At 37.2% G+C, this 25,045-nt stretch overlaps 1 protein-coding gene across 1 annotated transcript in view; it reads left to right on the top strand.

Moving 5' to 3' along the window:
- The window catches only part of KCNH8 (potassium voltage-gated channel subfamily H member 8), a 318,346-nt gene that overhangs the window by 243,667 nt on the left and 49,634 nt on the right, over positions 1-25,045 (top strand). Inside the window, exons 9-11 of the mRNA XM_019726038.2 lie at positions 4,108-4,307; positions 5,173-5,422; positions 11,319-11,533. Coding sequence (XP_019581597.2) covers positions 4,108-4,307; positions 5,173-5,422; positions 11,319-11,533 — 665 coding nt within the window. The remainder of the gene's footprint in view (positions 1-4,107; positions 4,308-5,172; positions 5,423-11,318; positions 11,534-25,045) is intronic.

The raw sequence follows: 25,045 nt of genomic DNA, 5'->3' as shown, positions 1-25,045 counted from the left end.
ATGACCTGGACACTTTTGAAGATTGCAAACTAGTTATTTTGGATAAGGTCCTTCAATTTGAGTCTGTCTGATGTTTTCTCATAATTAAATCCAAGTTGTGCATTTCTGCCAGGATACCACAAAACTGATGTGATGTCTTTTCCAGTGCATAACATCAGAAACACAAGATAATATCTGCTTGTTTCTTTATTGGTGATGTTGACTTGGACCACTGGTCTGCCAGGCTTTTCCCACTGCAAAGTTACCTTTCTCTGCCTCAGTAAAGACTTTGTAAAGAGGAAAAAAAGAAATCAGCAATGATGCTATACCTCAGGAGAGCCATAGTGCCCCAAATCCAGAGAGGTGGGGAAAGACGGTGGGATGGAGAAGAAGGGAAGAGAAGTAAAGAAAAGGGGGAAAGGAAAGCAGGAAAGGGAAAGGAGAACGGGAAGCCAGGCAATCCTATCGGAGTGCACTTTCATTTGAGTCTATTTACTTTCTTCTGAGATCCCAATTTTTAAGGTTTCTTCAAAGACCTGCTATTAAGATGAGATTTTACAAAATGTGTTTTATATGAAACTTCTACACACACAGAAAAAGAGCCTCCCACAGACTCAGCAGTAGGCCTACCATGCTACTTTAAGAATTATATACATCAAATATGCCAGGAGTAAAAGGAAAATAATTTCCAAACTGACCTGGATATGGAAGTTCTCGAGTCAAACTTTCATAGCAGATGGAATGATTTGGGTTGACACTTATACCCACTCTGTGCCAATGTGAAAATGATAACCAGTGACAAAGAGGCAATGATAACTTTGGAAACTGAGAAACTACAAGAGCTAGGGTTTTATTTGTAACTACTGAAATTAGAAGTATCTTTTTATGCTGAAAGGAGATTTTAAAAATATGGTGCCTCAGACGTAGACTAGTACTTTCCAACAACACTTATGAATTCTACAATTAATCCAGTAATTCATTTTATTGATAGTGTACAGTTAAGATGCTAAATGATCTGAACATATATATTACTTCTCTTACATTATATGCTTTGCACACATTATAATTAAGCAAAGTTAAAATCATACACATAATTAAGGAAAGCAGTGTTAAAATAAATGAAATAAAATTGTTCTCGGTATTCAGTTTAATCTCCGTAAAAGACAATTACATATTTTTACAGATGGTAGGGCTTTCAGACATGGAGCCCATAAGTATATTAACGTAGCCTGAAATTGGTGTTTGAGTCCTTTGACTCGGAACAGAATTAGCTCTTTTCTTCACAGAGTGTTTATCATAAACAGAGGTCTCTTCTTCCAAATAAAATAGTATTTAAACAGCAGAACTGTTACGCTTCTAAAAACATACAGAAGAATGAACCTCTGTTTAGAATTCACCAAGAACCATCCAACAGTAAATTGTTAAGCAATATAATTTTTCTTGGAACATTTTTTGCTCTGCTTGGAAGACATTTCATTTTTGAAAATTTGGGAAGACTATATACTTACATACACTTGCATGTAGCAGGCACTTATTAAATATTTCTTGAATTCCTTTTCTCAAGAAGTTATTTCCACCAGAACCACTCTTAATTATTTAAGAAGTTGATGAAGAATCTTAAATCTGAGTTCTTTTCCCCTAATTTTACTCCATTGAGCATATTAAAAATTCATGATAACCCGTCACTCTCATGGGAAAAATTAAGATAAATTGAGCACTCACTGTTTTCCACACAAATATTAGGCACTTTAAATATGTGTATTAACTTCTTTTAAATTTATTTTTTTCAATTAGAGTTAACATATAATATTGTATCAATTTCAGATGTACAACATAATGTTTAGACATTTATATACCTTACACAGTGATCACTCCGATAACTATAGTACCCATCTGACACGATACTGTGTTTCCCCGAAAATAAGACAGCCGGACCATCAGCTCTAATGCATCTTTTGGAGCAAAAATTAATATAAGACCCGGTCTTATATTATGTAAGACCGGGTCTTACAGTAAAATAAGACCGGGTCTTATATTAATTTTTGCTCCAAAAGATGCATTAGGGCTGATGGTCCAGCTAGGTCTTATTTTCGGAGAAACACAGTAGTTATTACAACATTACTGACTACATTCCCTGTACTTTATATCCCCGTGACTATTTTTGTAACTGGCAATTTGTACGTTTTTAATGCTTGTCACAATTTGCACCCTTTAAAACTCAAATAACCCCATGGGTAAGGTATTCTTATGCCCATTCGCATAAAAGGAAACTGAGTCCCTGCATGGAAATTATGTATCTTGCCAAGTTCACAACAATCAGGAAGTGTCAAAGTCAGGATTCAAATCTGGACGTGTCTGATTCTGAAGTCTATATTTTCTCTGCAGTATTATATTGCCTCCTTTACATAGACCCTAACTTTAAACCTATTCTCGTAACTTTACCGAACTATTGAGTCCTTCCTTGTTACTATGGGGTGACTATAGGCATGGTGATCATATTTTCCATAGAAAATGATGACATACAATAACCTGATAAAGAGTTTTAATTCTAGTGTTAGATGAGCTTGAAATTGGTATGCCAATGGTTACTAATTTCTAATAAATATATAGAAAAAAGGAATTTGAATGCGGGTTATCCTACAATATTTGGTAGTATAGATGCAATAACAAGTTGACACATTTGTATCAATGTATCCATTTTGATGCTAAGAAACTTTTAACATAGTTCCTTGGATGCTGAGATTTGGATACAGGGACAAATTGATAGATCCTTGAATTTGACAAACTACTAAATTTTCAGTTTTTTTGTTTTGTTTTGTTTGTTTACCAAAAAATGCTGAAACTGATTATTTCACCCAGTCCCTGAGCTTCTTACCTCATTGCCAATCCCATCCCAGGATCAGGATAGGGGCTGAAATCTGAATATCACTGAGAACTGGTCTGCCCGTAAATATAAGTACATCATCTCCCCAGTTTCACAGCCCCAGGTGGGTCCAAGTTCTTCTTGGGCTTTCTGCTGGTACCTGCAGAAGCCATTCCATATTCAGCTAACAATTTAGTGCAAAATCCTGTTATGCCTTTTCTGACTTTGTGGTACCCAACCACTGCCTACCACAGGCAACTCCTGGAAAGTGAAGCCCATCTGGTCACTCTACGTTTTTCCAGTAGAAAACACAATCCCCAACCCTATCCAGCCCCAAATTCTGATGAACAAGGTCTATCTCATTACACTCTGGTATTGGTCTCAGGAAGGGGAAGACTCAGCAAGGAAATGGGGTTAAATGCTATCTGACCTGAGAAGCCTCATCAAAACAGGAGTCATATCTATACGCGTATATACAACCTGGCTCTTCTCAAGATGGCAATGAGAACTCTAAGCAGAATACCTGTTTTTCCTCTGTGACTTCATTTGTTTCTCAAATGATCTCGGATTTTCTGATATCTCCCTTAAAATTAAAGTGACTGTGGAGTTGGGGTGGGGTAGGGAACTGAAGCCCTATTCACCTCAGCTTCCGTTTGCTCAGGAAAGCCTCAGTTACATTTCCAACAACTTTCTTGGTACCTTTAGAAATATAAATGTCATATTTAGTAGCCTAAAACTAATTTTAAATGATGGCTTTGGGGAAGAGACTCATATTCCCATAAAGGCTGACTGGTTATAATGGACTTATTTTTTTTAATATATTTTTATTACAGCAAAAGAAACTATTCAATTTTAACTTTATGGCTAATTTTATGAATTAAAACAATTTCATCCTAGCTCTTAAACTAAACGTAACTATTAAAATAACACAGATGTAACTAAAGTATAGAATAAAAGTTTGTCATAGCCAGAAAGGCAGCTAGCAGATTAAGTATGGGTCAAAGAGGCCTATTTTGCATGTTATTAAGTACTTTTAAAATATATCTTTACTCTAATCAAACCATAGGGAATCAAAATGACTGCATCAGGATGCACCTGTGACAAAACGGCTACACCAAAATGCTTGTACCAAAATAGCTGTATCAACGTGGCCACATAAGTGTACTCTGCTCTGATTTAGGATATATCAACTGTAAATCTAGACCGAAGGGGCGAACTCCTCCACCATATTTCTCTCCCATTCTATGTTGTGTTCTTCTTCTCAGCCTTGATGCATGCCTTGGTGTTTGGAAATGTGACAGCAATCATACAGAGGATGTACTCCAGATGGTCCCTCTATCACACTAGAACTAAGGATCTGAAAGACTTCATACGTGTCCATCACTTGCCCCAGCAGCTCAAGCAGAGGATGCTCGAATATTTCCAAACAACCTGGTCAGTCAACAATGGAATAGATTCAAATGAGGTAATGTTCATTTCTCATGTTGACGGCTTTAGGCAGAAAGCACATATTCTAAGGTAAAAAGTGAGGTTCCCTCATGTAAGTCTCAGAAGCGAAGAACACACCTACCGACTTATTTATCTCTTTGTTGTTTCATCGTTCGAGAAACCCAATATTTTTTCTGCTTTGGCTTATGTTTTCAGGATGCCACTTGGATTGACCAATAATTTACATAACTCATTATTTTGGTTAATCAAGTAGACTTATTTTCATTCTTCTGAACCTTCTTTGAAAGGAACCAATTCTTATGATGATTGAATGGTCAAACCATAATTTTTGAATATTAGATTAATCAAATTAATGTTTGCCTTTAAAACCAACAGAGTAAAAAAAAAAAAAAGTTTTTCAGCAAAGGTATTTCTGGACTTCCAGAAACACCCCAGACCACCACTATAAAAAGGGTATCATATAAATCAAGCAACCATTCCACCAAATCTCCAACCAAACCAGTAATCAACATTTTTTAAGTGATTATTTGATTTCTCTCTTCATATAATCGTGACACCAGAGGAAACACTGAAAGGTCCACATTCCATATCTTCTGTCTTGAGTAGGAGTCTGTGAGAAGCAAGTCACAATGAGCTGTATGTTTTCATTCTAGAGTCTTATTAATTGATTCTATTTCTCCAGACTTCATTTCGGCTGATTATTCAGTAACACGTAACTGGGGTCACAGTCATTGAAATATCTCTCCAATCTCTTACAGATATTTCCTCTTCTGTACTCGGGTTGGTCAAACAGTGGGAAGAACATCCCTGTTGTCTTGCAAAGTAAATAAATTAGACTAGACTTACCCCAACTTGATTTCCTCTTTCATCTTCTTTGACAGCTTCTGAAAGACTTTCCAGATGAGCTACGTTCTGACATCACTATGCACTTGAACAAGGAAATCTTACAGTTGTCCCTTTTTGAGTGTGCCAGCCGGGGCTGCCTCAGGTCTCTGTCTCTACACATCAAAACCTCTTTCTGTGCTCCCGGGGAGTATCTGCTGCGTCAAGGAGATGCTTTGCAGGCCATCTACTTTGTCTGCTCGGGCTCCATGGAGGTCCTGAAAGACAGCATGGTGCTGGCTATTCTTGGTAGGTCGGAGATGAAAGCTCCATGAAATTTTCCTCTGGAGCATGAGTTAAGGAGATAAAACAGGGGGAAAAACTGCTACAGATTAGGAAAATTATGGATGCAGATGTGGACTCAGAATTTTCTTCATATGGGTTTAATTTGCCAACTATTTTATTTATTATTAGTTGTTGTGCTTCATATTGAGTTTACAGTGTGCTAAGTGTTATATCCAACCTATTGTTTGATTCTTGTTAAAAATCCAGCAGTTTGGGCCAGCCCGTTGGCTCTGGTGGTTAGAGCTCCATGCTCCTAACTCCGGAGGCTGCACGTTTGATTCCCACATGGGCCAGTGGGCTCTCAACCACAAGGTTGCCAGTTCAATTCCTCAACTCCCGCAAGGGATGATTGGCAGCGTCCCCTGCAACTAAGATTGAACACGGCACCTTGAGCTGAGCTGCTGCTGAGCTCCCAGATGGCTCAGTTTGTTGGAGCACGTCCTCTCACCCACAGGGTTGTCGGTTCAATTCCTCGAGTCCCGCAAGGGATGGTGGGCTGTGCCGCCTGCAACTAGCAATGGCAACTGGACCTGGAGCTGAGCTGCACCCCCCACAACTAAGACTGAAAGGACAACAACTTGAAGCTAAATGGCACCCTCCATAACTAAGATTGAAAGGACAGCAACTTGACTTGGGGAAAAAAAAATCCAGCAGTTTAACTATTATTCCCATTTTACAAATGAATAAATTGTATCCTAGCTAACTTGCCCCAAATCACACATAGTAGTCTCCCCATATCTGATGAGGATACATTCCAAGACCCCCAGTGGATGCCTGATACTGCATAGTATCAATCCATATATACTGGGGGTGCCAAAAAAGTACATACACATGACTTGTATTCTTTTGTTATCAGTATATATTCCAATTTTAATACAGTTTTTTTCCTTTTTTTAAAATGTGTATACACTTTTTGAGCACCCTCTGTATATATTTCTATTCATGTCTTCCACTCATAAATTTAATGCCTTTTCCATCTTAACTAAGCACTTATCATGCACTGTGGTTTAACTTTTGTACTTTGAGGCGCGACAGCAAAACTAGCATGAATTTCTTTTACCTTTTTTATAATTTCACAGACAGAAGATTAATTCTTAGCAACTTCAGTATATAATTTCTTTCTTTCATTATTAAGTCAAGAACTTTCACTTTTTCACTCAAGGGAAGCACTTTATGGCTTCTCTTTGGCATATCCGAATTGCCGGCATCACTACTCTTGTACTTTGGGGCCATTAGTAAGTGAAATAAGGGTGACCTGAACACAAGCATTGTGATAACTGTGACAATTGATCTGATTACCTAGATGGCTACTAAATAACTAACAGGCAGGGAGCATACACAGGGTGGACACGCTGGACAGAAGGATAATTCACATCTGAGGTGGGACGGGATAAGCTTTCATCATGCTACTCAGACTGGTGCACAATTTAAAGCTTATGAATTGTTTATTTCTGGAATTTTCCATTTATTTTTTTTTTGGACAACACTTGACTGCAGGTAACTGAAACTGCGGAAATCAAAACCTCAAATAAGGGGGGAGTACTGTGGTAAGAAAACAAATACAATTCTTTCTGATTCCTAAGGCCAGATTATGAATCATGATGTATACTGACTCTTGGCAAAATAGCTGGTCAATTTTAAGAAGCCATTTCTGTATTTTTGTGAAAAATCAATTCTCAGAAGAACATGAAAATTAAGTTTTGTCTATACTAAAAATAGTATAGAAATGATTATGCATTAAGAATAAACTCTCATAAAAATCATTACGTTATTCTGTATAATCATTGTTAGCCTGCAATCTCTGGATTCTAGACAGTAAGCTTCAAGACAGGTTATAATTTGGAAGAGAGAAGAAAACTAATACTTATTGAATCCTTAATATGAGCCGGGTGTTTTATGTCCATTATCCAATTTAAATCTTGCAATCCTGTGAGGCTGGTGTGATTTTCCCCAATTAAAGGTGAGGCAATGGAGGCTAGAGAATGGTGAAATCCCCACATGCTTTTTATTGCTTCATGTTGACTTCAGTCTACCACTTACCAGAGAAAAGGTAGGGCTTGCCTTTCAAAATTTTGGCTCAATTCTTGATTCACCCTCTTATGTTTTATTCCTTAATTAAAAAAAAAAATATATATATATATATATATATGGAATAGAACTCAAAGAGTTTATTATCAGCTTGGCCATCTCATTATCAGTGTTAGAGTGAAACTTGACATGGGTGTATTTTTTTAAGAGAAAATTTAACACTCTTTCTGCCCACTTCTCAACTTTGTGAAGTTAAAGGCCAGTCATTCTATCATTCTGTGATTCTAAATTAAAAGTGACAATTATTTCTAAATTTGCTTCAGACACTTAACTGTAATCATAAAATACTTTTGCATGTATTCCCTTAGTAGCACTGTAAGTTTTATAGCCTGCCTATTGACACAACTTGCTTTTTAAAAGACATATGTATATATATTTTTCCAGAACCTATGGTTTGATATACATGTAAGCAAAAATAATGCACCATTTTTAAACATATATGTGAGTTTTTTTCCAAAATTGCAGTGGATTTTTTTAATTGGGTAACTAGCAACAATTCAAGAATGGAATATGAAGGCATCATCCATAACATTAAGGTACAATGGGTACAAATTTGATGACTTCTTGTAATAACCATCATTCAAAATACATAATTCAACTGGATTTCCTTATTTCAAAAAAATTCTACTTACAGCTAAAAGATTTAATCCATTGCCTTTTGCTCTGGCCCCAATTTCCTCCATAAATTGTGATTTCCATGGTTAACATTTTCACATCTTTGCTTCTACCATGTATCTATCAAAAGTGATTTAAGTGCAAATTATCACATGGCCATTCTAAACACAAGTATGTGGTATTGGGACTAAACCCAAACAGAGATAATAAATTATTAATATTTTCCCTCTATGGTTAACATTATTTCAGTGGCGATTAACTATTTCACTATCTTATGGTAATATTGTCTTATAGGTGCCAATACAAATCAGTTTTGATAAACTTAGGCACATGGCTTCATATTTGATCTGTAGATATTTAATACATGCTCATTCTGCCAACAAAATGAATTAATATGTAATGTTATAGGAAAGGAGTATCACCAAACAGCTGTCAAACCATAACTTATTCAAACAACTCCATTGTCCAATCAATACATGAAGGCATTTCTTAATCTAAAGCCTGGGGGGGGCTTGGCTCAGAGGCAGGGATTGGTTATGGGGACAGAATTTGTTTGCCTTGTGCATCTTCATTTCATGTCCTGTTAACTATGTTTTCTCACCAATTTCTTCACTGTTGTTTAATTTTAAAAGAAAATGACAAAGCACCGATGATTGTCCTCTTCACAGATGGCATTATCTGCCTAATTATAATTAAACATAAGTTATAGCTCTAACCCGGATGGTTTGCAGATGCATCTCATCAATTTTTCCCCCCAATGGGGGAATAACTGATTAGCAAACATCAATAATAGAATTCAGAAAAATGTAGACTGTAAGGGACCATAGATATTTCTCTTCTTTTAGAAATAAGGATACTGAACTCCAGAGCAAGTAAGAAAGGACTTAGATCTAAGTCCTAAATCTAAAGAATAAGGAATCCACAAGACATTAAAATTAGTGAGGGTGAGAAGCATGTTACTATTTACCAGTGCCTGCTTGCCAGGGCTCAAGTCGGGGCCCTGCATACATGTCAGTACTCCATAAATATTCATTGAATGAAGAAATAAACAGGAAGTTTCCCCTAGGGTGCAAAGTTTGGCAGGATGTTGGTGCTGTTTATATAGCTGGGGTCACTGAGGCTGAAAGAATCATACTACGGTCACCCAACATATGAAAGTATGGTGACCCGAGAATTATTGCAAATGCTAGTTGCTTGGAAGTGTGAATATTCTTCGTGGCGACAGTAAATGCATCATGATACATTTTCCTCGTATACACAGAATTTTAAATTTTGCTGAATTCATTTTACATTTTGCCTCAGTACCCAACTTTGAGTTTTTGAGCAACAATTTAGATTTCTAATAAAATGTGCAAGAAACAAAATTTCCAAGTTTAGCGGTACGGGTGACAACAATGAACCAAACTGGAATTCTTCAGCATCATGTGGCTGTTTCTTCCCTTAGTGTCTATAAATATAGATTTTAGTCTTTTTTTCTTCTGCCTGATAGGTTTAAGCTCAAGGTTTAAATCCAATATTAATTTGAAGATAACACCTAGCTATAATTCAATAATTTTAAAACTCAATTTATCTGCCATAAATACTTATTAATATCTTAGGTATTCATGGTTAATTTAGCAGGTTTCCTTGTACTATCAAATTCAATACACCTTTTATTGAAAGCTGTTACATTCCAGGGACTTTGCTTCCAGAAATGCTGAACACAACAAAAAATAAAAGCTTATCAGTTAAAAATTTAATTGAATAGGGGACTGACATGGGCAATTTGTACTATAACATTGCAAAGATATTATTTGCTTGGTGATTTTTTTTTGGTTGGTCAATTGTTGGTTGTTGGTTCCATATGAAATGGAGCAAAGTGGCCATAAAAGGAGAAAAAAAAAAAGGTAAAGCCCAGGTATGATGCTATTTGAGGACAAAGACACAGAAACTCCTAACCTGTGGCCATGAATCTAATACCACCATCCTCTGTATGCTTGGTCATATCACCTCAGCTTTTAACCTACGTTTGAGAATTGAATGGATTTTCTGTCGTATTTCTTGCATGGATGCTGAATGAATTAATGGCTGTCTAAAATAAATCTGAAGCTGTAATCAGCTTTTTGTTAGCACTTACAGTTATGCTCACCTTCCTGCTAAGTTAAACTGATTCAAATCAATTTAAAAATTTTAAAGATTCAAATAAATTGCCTAATATTATCTAATCAAAAAACTCAAGGAAACAAACTAGTTCCCGGACAGGTGAATTCCAGCCTAAGAATGATTGCAGGCAAAATATCAGACGTGATATAGGCGGTATGGGGCACAGATAAGTTGGATAAAGTATCGTTAGATCCTCTCTCCCCCCAGTGGCACTAATGAAGAGCTGCTTTTTCGATGAAGAAAATGGGGTTTTAACACTGTCACAGAGCACTACAAGTATGACTTGTGCTTTTACTCTTTTATGTAGTAGATTTCATTGTCCATAACGTCCAATCGTTATCCTGCCTCCCAACTCTGAGAAGAGAGATGGAAGGCTCCTCCTCCCATATCACCTGTTTAGAAATAAAATAGGTGACCTGAGTATGATAGAAAGCTGATGGTAATGCTTATATTATTGTCCAAAGTGCTGGAATCCAAATTATAAATACACTTCTTGATGGTCTTACCTTAGACTCACAGAGCCTTTCTGCACGCAGACAAAGCTGAGCCATTATTGCTGCCCTTCAACTGTTAACATGACTATGACAAAAATATCAAATGGTTTGGCTAAATTCACTTACCGAATCCTGTGTGGGACCTGTCTGGAGCCCATCCACGGTCTACGCTTCCTAACTCCAGGTCTCCTAGCCTTTATCTTCTACCTAGACCAGTATTCTCGACTGAGAGCAGTTTTACCCACCAGGGGACATTTGGTAATGTCTGAAGATACTTTGGTTCTCACCACTGGGGATAGAGGGTGTGAACTGCTGCTAAACATTCTGCTATTTACAGAATAGCCCCTCTCCCCACAACAAAAAATTATCAGGCTGAGGTTGAGAAATCCTGCACCAGATAAAGGTTCCACTTGTCTTTTCAGTGTAATCTCTGAGAAATGAAGACTGTAAGTCAAATGAAGTTACTGGTCCAAAGCTTGTTTTTCTTTAAAGTGACATGTCTCTTTTTTCACTGTTTCAAGGGAAAGGGGATTTAATTGGAGCAAATCTATCAATTAAGGACCAAGTGATCAAGACCAACGCAGATGTGAAGGCTTTAACCTACTGTGATCTCCAGTGTATCATCCTCAAAGGACTCTTTGAAGTGCTAGACCTTTACCCAGAATATGCTCACAAGTTTGTGGAAGACATTCAGCATGACCTCACATACAACCTTCGGGAAGGTCATGAGAGTGATGTAAGTCTCACTTCTAATTAATTCTGAGACCTAATAACACGGGGCCTGGAGATAAAGGCACATGTCATGACCTCACTCTAAAAAGTCTCTGCATGTATAAGGTATGACTATTCAGCCACTAGTTGAGCAGTGAAATAATTAGCCATAATAGAAGTCAACATTGAAGCTTGTTATCAACATTCTGGGAAAGTATTCTTTATGAATACTTTAACCCAGTGTTTTTCTTGTTTATGTTCATGTGCTTATAACTAGGATCAATTTCAGTGATATAATATTTAGCTAAAAATGTATGATTTCTCCAGTATTTAAAGATTTCCAGATAGAGTATAAGGTTCAGAGTTTGCTGTGTTTGTAATTGTTCACTACTCCACATGCTCAACATGAATTTTGCTTAAGAATAACCTTTTGTTAACCAGTACCCAAAAGTCTATCATAAAATGACTAAATATGCATAAAAAGATTCAAGCCAAAGATTGCCACACTGAAAGCATAATGAGCATTTTATGAAATTATATATTTGTTACAAGTTTCAGTTTATACAAACAGCTTTCCCGTCAAAACATGTACTATACTGCATCCTGAGATTAAGCTGATCATGAACATGACTTCATTAGATGTGTCAGAGGGACAAATGATTTAATAGGAATGATTGTTGAAAGGCAAGCCAGAGCATGCATAGCATTCTGTAACAACAAAAGCCTGGATTTGCTGTCTTGAGCTTTGGCCCAGATATTTACTCAATTTCTTTCCTAAGGGTTTAAGAAGCTATTGTTTTGACTAACCCATATTGTGCAGATATTTTGTTAGGCACTAATACAGAGGGTGCCAAAAAAGTGTACACACATTTTAAGAAAGGAAAAAACTGTGTTAAAATTGTAATACTCGATATATACTGATAACAAAAGATGAATGCAAGTTGTGCATGTTTTTGGCACCCCCGGAATTTTCCACTTTGAAAGATAGAGCAAGAATCCAAATTGTGTATTACTTCATCTTGGTTGAGGATATCAAGTGTCAGCCAATACACAGATGGTATCCCATTCCGAAGTTCAAGATTACTGGTTTTGAATGTGTGCTTCCTCTACTGATGATAAGAAACAGCAAAGGAGGCATCACTATTTATTGGGAATCTATTTGTGCTAAGCACTCTGCCTGTATAGAGCATCTCGTTTAGTGCTTAAAATTTGTTTTTAAGGTTAAGTGTCAATCAGTTTTTATGGAACAGAAAACAGATGCAGAATGCTTAATAACTTGTCTGTGATCACAGAAATCTGTAGGTGGCAGGGACAGTGTGTGAGCACAGGTATCTGTCAGTTTTAAATCTGTACACTTTCTATTAGTTATGTTGTCTTTTCTTCTTGAAGACACTTTTCATGCCTTCCCGTTCAATAGATCAAAATTTAAAACTACAGGTACCTTTTGTGCTTTCCATGACAGCCTAATATGACAACTATTTTTGAAGACTGGAGGTGAGCTAGGGGGTAGAAGCAACCAACAGAGGAAGAAAAAATGAAAGAAGAGAGAAATAGTCAACATTCATTGGCACAGACAAACGGAAAATACTGGATCTCAGCCCCTACTTCCTTTTTATTTGATTACTTTTGAAGGATCCTTATGTTTGATCAAATTTTTTATTATTTTCTTTTTTATTTGCTAAAACAGTAATCATGGTGATTTCAAAACTTCAATGTCTGAATTGCTTGTAGGACTATTTTCATTATCTGTTATTCCTCCTGGTATTTTTTTGTTTGTTTATTTGTTTTTCGGTTTTTGGGTTTGTTTTTTTCTTGTTTTTTTTTTTTTGGTCATTTGGTCCCTTTTTGGGGCAATGTCATAATTTTGTTTTTAACTGCTGATGTTGCTCATGAAAGACTGTTTATGTCATTTTCCTCCAAAAAGGATACGGTTTTGTTTTGGCAGGCAGATAGAGTACCAGAAAGTCACTTTCATTCTGTCCATTTCTCCTCTTACCCTGTTTCCTCGAAAATAAGACCTAGCCAGACAATCAGCTCTAATGCGTCTTTTGGAGTAAAAATTAATAGAAGAACTGGTCTTATATCATATTATATCATCTTATATTATATTATCTGAGACTAGGTATTAGATTAGATTAGATTAGACCCGGTATTATATTATAATATTATAGTAAAATAAGACCAAGTCTTATATTAATTATTGCTCCAAAAAACGCATTAGAGTTGATTGTCTGGCTAGGTCTTATTTTCGGGGAAACACAGTAGGTTTGTTAGGCTGATCTATTTCAGTTTTGCCCTTACGCTGGAGGTGTGGCCCTCACTCCTAAAACAGTTTTCCACCATCTCAGCGAAAAGGCTTGGATGTTTCCCAAGGCCCCCCGATTTGGCAGGGCGTGAACTTCAGCCCCCATCTCCTTTCGGCATCGCTGAAAACTCTGCTCCCCATTTAGCCTCCCAGTTGCTGTTTTCTTCTGAGTTTCTTGGAGCACTGCCCTGTGCAAGCTCAAGTTCAGAGCTGGACAGTGCCTCAAGGGCCACATTCATGCAGTTACCGCCTCTCCGGGATTTTATTCCTCAAACCCCAGGAGGTTTGGTACACCTGAACTTCGCCCTTCGTCTCCTTCACCAGTAAGTTTGCTCTTTTCTAGTCTACACTATTCCGCCTCACATTGAAAGAGCCAATTCCCTCAGGAAAACAGCTGAATAAATGCGGTGCTCACCTTGGTGTCTTTCCCCTTCTCAGGGGTCACAGCCCTCCAAGCCTTACTGAGTGGCTTGCTCTCCAGTGCTTGCAGTCATTTTATGTATTTCGTCCAGCTTTGTAATTCTTTTTTACTGGAATGTTCGTTCAGTATCAGTTATTTCATGATGGCTGGAACCAAAAGTACTGCTTCTTTTCAGAGGGTTCCCTGGGAGCCAAATTTTTAAGGGCAAATAGAACTGGAGCTTGTCTCTGAAACCTGAATTGTTTCGTATTTCCTAATCCTTCATCATTTGAAACTTCTGTGCACATATATATCTAAGATACTGGGATGCTCTGTCTCCTGAAGGCTGGATAAATTTGGACCACCCTTCCCCATAATTCCATGCCCTGGGGAGAAATTCTTGTGTTGTTTCTAACATACTGTGACTTTCAGGGGAGCTTATATTCTGATGATAACCTGTAGTTATGGATTCCTACTCTATGCTCTACAACTCTGCTCTGGTGTCAGACCAATGTAGAACCCAGCTCTTTCCCTTAAGTTCCATGCGCACACAAACAAAAATATCCAATCACACAGGATTTGGGGTTGGTTCAAGCCTTTGTGGAAGGTTGGTCAGTACATTGTAGAAGGACTAACATTTGCATAATAGAAATGCAAACAATATAAATGTAAGTTGTCTATATATCCTTGTTCTTAAAAATCAGGAGACCACTCTGCCACATTGTTCAGCCCCTTATTACTCCTCTCTCCTCTCTCCTCCCCTCTCTTTTATGTTCTCCCTTCATCCTCAAATTCCTCATTATTTCTGATACATATCAGCTAGACTATCTCTGTTTGGTTGTCTTGTGTCTTTCTAATTTTGCCTTCTAGAAGTCACCTTTGACCCCAAGTAGCTTATAAACTATCAGGTAACATAGAGAATTACCAGAACATCTGGGTAAAGAGAAGAGTAATACTCAACCCATTTTGAAATACAAACTAGAAAAGCATTTTAAGAAACAGTCAAAAGTAAAATATGCATGTAGCAGTGAACTATGACTCGTAGAACTATAATAAATTGCATAACTTTAGAATGACAGATCCTCCAATTCTCATAGGAAAATTAATTAAAATGCATAAAATATTTTCTAAGTTTGTGAAAAAGACTACTTAGCACTGTTTTGACCTCATGCTAATTGGGCATTTTATGCACCCAGTGTATTTTCTATATTTGCCCCTATTTATGTCTCCCAAGTGGCCCAAAAGTGACATAGATTAATTTAGTTATTTCTCTCTATGCAAACTGGGAGAAATGTGCTTCACTGCTTCTCACGGTAAACCCTATAAAATTGATTATAGGACAAACTCATCTGTTGATGGTTGTGAAATTTAGTTTATCTTAACATAAAAATTTTGAATTTGTGATAAGCAAATAAAATAATTGAAGAGTATCTAGAATATCTGTTTTCAAATATTAATAATGCTAATATACTGAAGATCAGATATTGATATGGCTACGTATAAACATCTTACGTGGTTTATACATGGTAGATACTGAGTTGGTGGAGTAGCTATGGAGCAATGAATGGCAATGGCTGTTGAAAAAAGATGGTAACTTTTCCAGTTTTACCTTACTGAGGGGTTTCTATAATAAATGATGAAATCTATTACATTTTAAGTATGTTGACTACCTCATTTTCCCTTCAATTTTCCATTATTGTCATATAATCTGATTAGCATTAAAAAATTAAGTCTCCTCCTTCAGTCTCTCCCTACCTCTTTAGTAAAAGGAGGGGTATTTCTTCTGTGGACTAAGGGTCAGTGGCCTCTAGGTGAAGGTCTTTGAACTCCCATCTCCAATAGCATAAGAGGTTACAGCGAAATTCAGAAAAAGTCCCTGAAGCAGAGTCAAGGGGTCCCTTGAGGACAACTCACTTTCAGCAGCTTTTCTCCACTTTTGACATTTGTGATGGCACTTGAGTAGTTTACGATGCTGACGCATAGCTGCTAGAAACCTCAATATTCATCAAAATATTCCAATCCCACCACCACCACCAACACACACACTCTCTCTATACCAAGCACGGTGCTTAAATAGTGTAGTTAAAACGTTGAATACTTCAGTCTTGACATATAAGTGAAACAAATACATATAAATACAATTAATTGCCGAAGCTCCAGAGTGGTCATATGCATTAGTTAACACATATATAAATAAATATAATTGGAAGTAAAAGTTCTATACTAACAGAAGAGTCAACTTGCCATAATCAGCCCTTGGGAGGGGAGTGTGTGTGTGTGTGTGTGTGGTCGGTGCTGAAACATATCTCTCTGACCATGACAAATGAGAAATGATATAATGGTTCTCCCTGCCTCTATTCTTTCTTTTTCCCACCTCTCCTGCCCCCCCTCCCACCCTCTGGTAACCACTAAACTATTGTCTATTCTTATTCCCTTATCGCCCTCTTTCCTCAAGGCTATAGGAACAATCTTTCCAAGTCATTCTGTTGCTTAAAATATTTCAATAGATCCCCATGGACTGCTGAAATCCAGACTTCTTACCATCACTTTCCAGATCCTGTGCATTCCAACCCCTGCCTGCCTTTCAAACTCATCTTATGCCATCTTATGTCCAGCATTACACTGCAGCAAACTGGCTGCTTTCTCTTCCTTGCTGTGCCAGGTTCCTGCCTGCCTCTCATACTTCGGGCCTTTGCATTGGGATTCTTTCTTCCTGCAACACTATTCCTCTGTCCTCACCTGACCACCTGTTCTAGAGTTTACCTCTCCTAGTTATCCTCTGTCACATCTCCTTATTTATCCTTTTTCATAGCTTTAGCAAACTCTGAAGTTATTTTAATATGTACATTTTTTTGTTCATGGTCATTTTCTCCTACCAGTGCCTAAGTCAGCTCCTAGTGCAGAATCAATTACTTAATATATATACAATGCTTGAATGAATAAATATCAAAAAGTTTACTTGGACCTGGTACCTATGTGAAATTTTGAGCAAATGAATAAAGTCCTGAGGACAGCAGCCTGTATAGCCAGTAAATGGAGTCTAAAATGAAAATTTAAGGGAATTTAGAATTGTATTTCTTAGAAGTACCAAAGTCAAAGAGTGTATCAGTAGTAGAATTTGAAAGAACAGCTAAATTGAAAAACAGCTCTTTTTCACTTACCCAAAGTTCAGACAAGAGGTTGTCAAAAGCCATAGAAAGAATTCAAGCTGAATAATAGAAAAAAAAAAAAAAAAAAACTTTTCAATATAGGTAGTGTAATTACTCCAGGTGGTTTGGTATAGTAGGATGTGTTAAGATGAAAAAGGATCTACCTTCAAACCCAAGCTAACATACACATTTCTGTAGAAATAGGTGAACTATTCCAACACTAACACCCCCAAAAAGTAGAGAATAAAATACTGTTAAGCATTAAATCATTCTGAACTGTTATTCACCTCACTTTTATTATCCAGGACATGAGGCTACAAACTTCTGAGGTGAAATGAATTTACATGTGAAAAACTCGAGGGTCTAGTAAAGTTACTTTATATGGTTATAAAATACTTCATCAAAATGTGCCTTTAGTGGTTAACTGTGAGGTATAGGGTCTATAATACATGTGATAGAATCTGGTCAAGTATTTCATACGTTCTCTAATCAGCGTTAGCCTCAGTGGTATCTGAATGTGAATTTATACGTATTTGCATTTAGATCTGGACCCCACGTCTTTAATATGCAAAAATAAATATTTATTTCCAGTTTTATGTTTCCAAAGTGCAGCCCCTATCTCAAATGCAAATATCATTGGAAAATACATCTAGTTCTTGTGCACTATTGCGCTGCGTCTACTTGCACCTCTTGGCAAATAGAGAATTTCTTGTTAACTAAGCTGTTCTATATCCATGAGTTTCAACTACATGCTTCCTCCTTTAGAAAGAAACAAGCCTGAATAGATCTTTCAAGTGAAGTCTGTGATTTGCCAATATCTCTTGCCTCCTATGTTGCTATATTACAATTGAATTCAAGATGGTGCTGATAAGGGATTTATTTCCAAAGGAGGGACTTGGTTTAAATTTAGTTCCCATTTCAGTCTGAACTAAGATTGGGCTTCTGGGAACCATTTTTCTTGAAAATGATTTACCGAGTAGTAATAATTTTAAAAATCATATCTGACGGCTCAGATGTTTTTTCAAGAGGAGGCTCTCTGCCTCAGGTGTGCATCTGCCAGAACTAGCTTATGTAATAAGAGAACAGAATTAATTCTATACCTTTCTGAGATCATTGTTCTTAGAAAATTGCCTATTAAGACACTCACATGTCATCTTATCATGTCAGCTTTCCTTCCCATTCTAGGCATTTTTGTATTTTTTTATTAGTTTCAGGTGTACAAAAACAACACAGTGATTAGACATTTATATCCCTCACAAAGTGATACGCCCAATAAGTGTCTTACCCATCTGACACTGTACACAGTCATTACAATATTATTGCCTATGTTCCCTATACTGTACTTTATATCCATGACTATTTATTTAAAATTATAGTTGACATTTGATATTACTTTATATTAATTTCAGGTGCACGGCATATTTTTAAATATTCTCCCTCAGTAAAGCCTGAACATTTTACTTGCACTGGTATTTTTTATGTTCTGAAACTTTTCTCATACTGGTATCTTTCAATGGATTCAGAAGTTGTGGCCAACATGATACCTTGAAGGAAGAGACAGTGCTTCAGTCAGTGTCTCCAGAGCCTAGTATCACATTTGTGCTCATGGTTTTGAGTGAATGGAGATTGCTGTTGAACTTCATGCACTTCTTAACACATCCAATTACTCTGACTACAGCACAATGACCTGCAGTGCCTTCTTCTTAGTGATTGCCTAAGCTTACTGCTTCATTCCTTCCATTATAATCAGTCTCGTTGCCATCTACTTCCCCCTTGAAGATCTCAGAGAGGACTGGACTCCACTGGATTCTAAGTTTACCTTCCCTTCTAACCCTGAAGTTCTGTTTCTCCTGTGTGAGAGTGATGAAGACTTTATTTGCTCAAAAGTTGTAAAACAAAAGAGATTACTCTTACCTCTTCTCAAACTATAGACTGATTCTTTTCTAAATTCTTATTTTAGGACAGAGTTAGTGTGGGGCATTGGCAAAAGGGCCAGCATGATAATCCTGGTAAATCTGGGAGCAATTAGGAATAAGGACATTGACTGCAGGCAATAGAAACCCAACTCAAATAGAGCATTAGAAGCAGAGGAGATTTCTTATGAGGATTCCAAGTATCTTATGGGAATAAATAGAATAGACACACACATACACAATGCATACACACTCGCACATCTGCATCCCAGGAATTCTTATAATCAGATTCTCAAACTCCATTTCCTACTCCATTTTCTCTGCATTTCTTACTTTTCCTTTTCTCTCCATTTTTCTCTTTCTCAGTAGACTTTCCATCTTTCTTTCCTTGTCCGAGTGGCAAGAAATGGCCACAGATAGCAGCTCCTCAAATCAAGGGGGCAGCAGATTAAGCTGAGTCTAGATTATTGTAGAAAGACTGAGTATTCAGCTTAAGTCAAGTGCTCACTGAGGTTTTATCAATGTGTGTGTGTGTGTGTGTGTAGGGGAGAGGGGCTCAAGGATGGATTGAGTAACGTGGTGATTTCCATGGCTACCCAGTGAACTGAAGAGTTGAGGTAAGAGACAGGATTCAGAAAATGGGTGGGTGGTCAGAGGTAGTTGCTGGACAAATGTAGCAAAGCTAGGGGTTGTGTGAACTGCAGATAATTGCATCATGTTGGATGTATAATCATATCTCAGCAATACTTTCTTAGGAACAAAATGCCATTTAAATATATATTAATAAAAGCACATAAACTAGAGAACACACAAAGAGCATTAAACCACCCCGAATGGGCCCATGTTTCATCGCCTCTGGATTCTCTCCTGTGTAACCTTTTGTCCATCAAATAACATAAAGCATGCCCTTCAAAGAGATCAGCCACTTTTTGATGACATCTATTTCAACTTGTGTTTGCAAGTTGAACAGTGAGCAGTTAAATCCTTAAACTCCTTGAGGGGAGAGGGAAGTCACTTGAGTTGAGAAAGTCAGAGGATAAAGGACCATCCGCCATCCCCTAAACAAGACAAAAACGTCTTTCTTTCCCTCTTTCCCTGGTTGCTTCCATCCTGCAGGAACAGCAGATGTTGAGCTTTAAATAAGAAGTGTCAAATTTGCATATACATGCATACACACACACACACACACACACACACACACACACACACACACCACAACACAACAGGCAGAGCTCAACTTCTGTGCATTCCCTGAGAATGAAAAATTACCTAGGCTGCTACATCTACCAGGAATCCTCGATCCTGCCCCACTGTTACTTGGGGGGGGACCCAGGGTCCTCCACTCCACACTGCATTCTTGATGGTCATTTAAGCCTTCGAAGTGTGGAGTTTGCTCTCTCTAAGTTCTCCTGCAGACTTGGGTGACAGATCCTGCCCTCATGACAAAGGCTCTATATAAAATGAAGATGATATTGATGCTGCTGATGGTGTAGTAGCTTCTATGAGCCAAACTGTGGGCTAAACACTTTATAAACATTAACTTATTTTAATCTCACAACAACTTGGTGATAAAGTCATGTACTCGATAAAATAACTCGTCAAGAATAAGGAAGGTGAAACACTGGTCTGGAGTCCCTCAGCAAGAAAGCAAGGGAAGTCAGGGAGTACAATTTCAATCCCAAACCACCTCATTCCAAAACCCAGTTGAAACTTAGTGTAAGTTTATCGAATCCGTCAATACAAAGTTAGAAATTCTCGCTCTGTCCCCTAATCCTGTGAGCACTGAAGCCAGCTATGTTATAAGTTAATGAAGCATTCACAGGAAACATGTTTCCATGGGAAAATAAGCTTCACCTGACAAATATCTAAGTAAAAAATGAACCACAGAACTATTTGGTAGTTCATCAAGCCATACACTTTCGATTTGTGCACTTTTCCCCTTGTATATTATACATTAATGAAAAAGTTTTTAAAAATGAACCATAAGAATTCAACGAAGTTACAAGGGGAAAACTCAGTTGTATACATATGAGTTTCTTGAGAATAATAACCATGTTTTATCCATCTTTGAAATCCTTTTTCTAGTGAAATGAGTGGAGAAAGTAAGTGCATGATGAATGCTTATTGGAATTCAATTCATTCACTCGTAAATACATATTTCCATATCCACAGAATAGAATCTTACAACTGGAAGGGACTTTATGTACCATCCACTAAAACATCAGTTTTTCTTTTGATTATAAGTGTTTTAAGGGGAGGGGAAAATGAAAACTTACAGAACTGAAAATCCAGTCTTGGGCTAATTATTTAATCTAAGTGAATTATATGCTTAAATGAGATGAAATAGTCCCTTTGCACAGTCAAAGTGGACTTTCACTTTTGGATAACATCTTCTATCAATCACACCAAGCATGTGTTTCAAGTAAGATTCAGACAAAAAATCAACATGTATCTCATCACGTTTTAATTTCTCTTGTCAACTGAATATTTAGTAGCACATCTACTGACAAGGAAAGGATGCTAATGTTTATTAAGGATGTATTATGAGCAGGGCAATTTGCTTGCATTACCTCATTTAATTTAAAATTTAATCTTTGCATCATCCCTGAATGTTTGGATTATATTTTTATTTTATAAATGAAGGAACTGAGTGTCCTGGGTGTCCAAGTAGTCCCTGCCTAAGATTACAGAATTAGTGAAAGAATCAAACAGTATAAAATCAAGTCAGACTCTGGTATTCTGAATTCCAGCCTAGTACATATGTCCACTAATGTACTCTGCCACAAATCAGAACATAATTCCCCTAATAGGGGCTGGGCTCCTTCAGGCATTCTGATTTACAGCAGAAGCTAGCCTGAATCTTCAGAATACCATTCACTTTCATCTTCTGAACATTAAAGCTATGACTTGTCATGTGTCATCAAAAACCCAGGTTTCCCAAATGTTACAGGAAAGACGTCTCATTAACAAGATGACAAGTAAGATGGCAAGAACTGTTGTAGTTTGGCCATTCAACTTGTCCTCTCCCCTAGTATTAGTGCTTTCATTTGCTCATAAATCCGTCCATTGATTAAATAACCTTGTGATCACAAACTAACTCGGGGAGAATTTCTTCCCATTCAAGTATGTGCTTTTCAGCCTGCTACACACATCATTGCTTCTCATCTGCCCCTTGCTCCATGTTCAAGTATAAATTTGTGAAATCTCCACTCCATCATCATTTCAAATGTACAAAACAGTATTTCAATCTCTTTCCAGTCCCAGTTTCATTTTTGTAAGAAATTGGAGGCCTTCTTATTAATTGAAATAAATGAAAGTCTCCTTGGAATGTGAATATATCACATTTTCCAAAAAATACATTCTCAGTACTTCCTGTATGTACACACACTCATACAGATACATAGTTATATAGAGAGATTGAAAATATAGATGAAAGAAGCAACGTTTTTAACTTAGAGTTTTGTTCACATTGCTCAGTCCATCTCCAAATACTTTTACCTGTGGCTAAGTTAAAAATTCTTAAACATAATTTTTTTTTGTTTGGTTATTCAAGAATTTGGTCCCCTGGGACTTGTTAGAAAAATCTTGAATGTTTTACTGCAGTAAATATTTCACTATTTGGGCTCTGCTAGTCTAATAATACAATGGATGCCAAAAAAAAAATGTATACACAATTTAAGAAAGGAAAAAACTGTATTAAAATTCTAGTATTCAATATATACCGATAACAAAAGATGAATACAAGTCATGTGTATACATTTTTGGGGCACTCTTGGTATTTCACAGGTCATCCTTGGGCATGTGAGATGTTTCCTCAGTTAGCCCTGGAATCCCAAACCTAGACTCAATGGTAACAGTATAGAGTCCGTGGGTGGCATGATTAAAGCTGTTGTAAATGAGCTAGGTTGGTGGAAATTAAATTGAAAACATATTACAAAATCCCAGGATAAACATCTTCAATAGTGCTTTTCCCGTGAAGTTCCCCAAAAGGGTGTAGACAGCAGAGAGGGTGACATATGGCAGAGACAGTCTGCTTACACTGCAGCGCAGACTGTGCTCGGCAGGCATGTCGGCAGGCCTTTCCTTTCATCGGATCCAAGGCATGTATTTGCTCAGCACTGAAACCCAGCATTCTAGGACACAAAAAACAGCCACAGCTCTGACGGGAGGAAACAAGAGCCAAGTAGTCCAGAATATGAAGCAAAGAAGAGGCCACATTACGATGATAACTGAAGTACTACCTTGAAACGATGCACTGGAAGGCCGTTGTGTGATAGTGAAAACTCTCTGTAAGGGTGGAGGGACCCAGGGAGCTGCATTTCTGTCAAATGAACTAGGATTTAAAGGATTTGGTCCCTATGTCATTGAGGAAAATGATTAAGGAAAATTCTGAGATGGACATCTGCAAGATGCTAAGCTTTCCATGATGTGGTAATCCCACTTATATTTTCCACCCTGAAGCTTAAGGTCTTTAAAAGCAGAGCATATGGTGACCGATCTGCGTCACTGCATTTTGCCAGCATTCATAAACAGTCTCAAGTCTGACTGGTGCGAACAAAGCATATTTATATTCTAGTTATACAGTTTACATATTTTTTGAAGCTATTAGTCACCCTTCCATCTTGATAGTACAAAATGTTAGCATCATATATGGCAAAACAAAAACAGGATTCTGTCAAAAAGAGCAATGAATGCTAGGTATTAAACTCATGACACATACAAGTTGTATAACTTGGTACAAGTTGTTCTCCTTTGACAGGCCTCCAGTTCCTTATCTCCAGTTCCTTATCTCTAGCCTAGGAGATTGCTAAGAAACTTTCGGTCAGGCTAAGTGCTATAACACACTACCCCAGCTCTCAGTGACCTAATACAGTAAGTAGATAAAAGACTTACGAGCTCTGTCTCATTCATATTGCCATGTACAGATGGTGGACAGATGCTAGCTTTTCACTAGGTGATTCAGGGATCCAGACTTTCTCTCTTTGGTGGCCCAATCCTCCCTTAGGCATCAGTTTCTTCTGGAATTCAAAATCCTCTAGATACTTTATACCTGGGCAGCTAGCCAACTAAGCGAAAGAATGTGGAGGGTCTCCTTGCCTCTCTGAGGGGTCAGACCTAGAAATGGCATAGATCTCTCTGCTTACATCCCATCAGCCAGAATGAGTTATCTGGTTCAGCCTACGTGCATGCAGCCGGAGATATCTCAGCAAGCTCTGTCTGACAGAACATACGATGTTTCCCTGAAAAATAAGACCTAGCTGGACAGTCAGCTCTGATGCGTCTTTTGGAGCAAAAATTAATATAAGACCCGGTATCATATTAATTATATTATATTATATTATATTATATTATATTATATTATATTATATTATATTATGTTATGTTATGTTATGTTATGTTATGTTATGTTATGTTATGTTATGTTATGTTATGTTATGTTATGTTATGTTGTTATGTTATGTTATGTTATGTTATGTTATGTTATATATTATACCAGGTCTTATATTATAGTAAAATAAGACTAGGTCTTATATTAGTTTTGCTCCAAAAGATGCATTAGAGCTGATTATCCAGCTAGGTCTTATTTTCGGGGAAACACGATAATTGGTGAACAACCAACCAATCTGAGACACAGGCCCTTTTAGCGTTGTCTTTCCATTATTTTTTTAATTACAGTTTAAGAAACCTTTCAAATATGAGAAAGGGGTTCAGCCAAATTACATTGTTTTTGTTCTGTGTTTCATTTTATTATGTTTTTGTTTTGTCTTTA

Source organism: Rhinolophus sinicus, linkage group LG10 (assembly GCF_036562045.2).
Source record: "Rhinolophus sinicus isolate RSC01 linkage group LG10, ASM3656204v1, whole genome shotgun sequence".
NCBI lineage: Eukaryota > Metazoa > Chordata > Mammalia > Chiroptera > Rhinolophidae > Rhinolophus > Rhinolophus sinicus.
The sequence above is the reverse complement of the archived record's forward strand: the minus strand, read 5'-3'. Positions and strand labels throughout refer to the sequence as shown.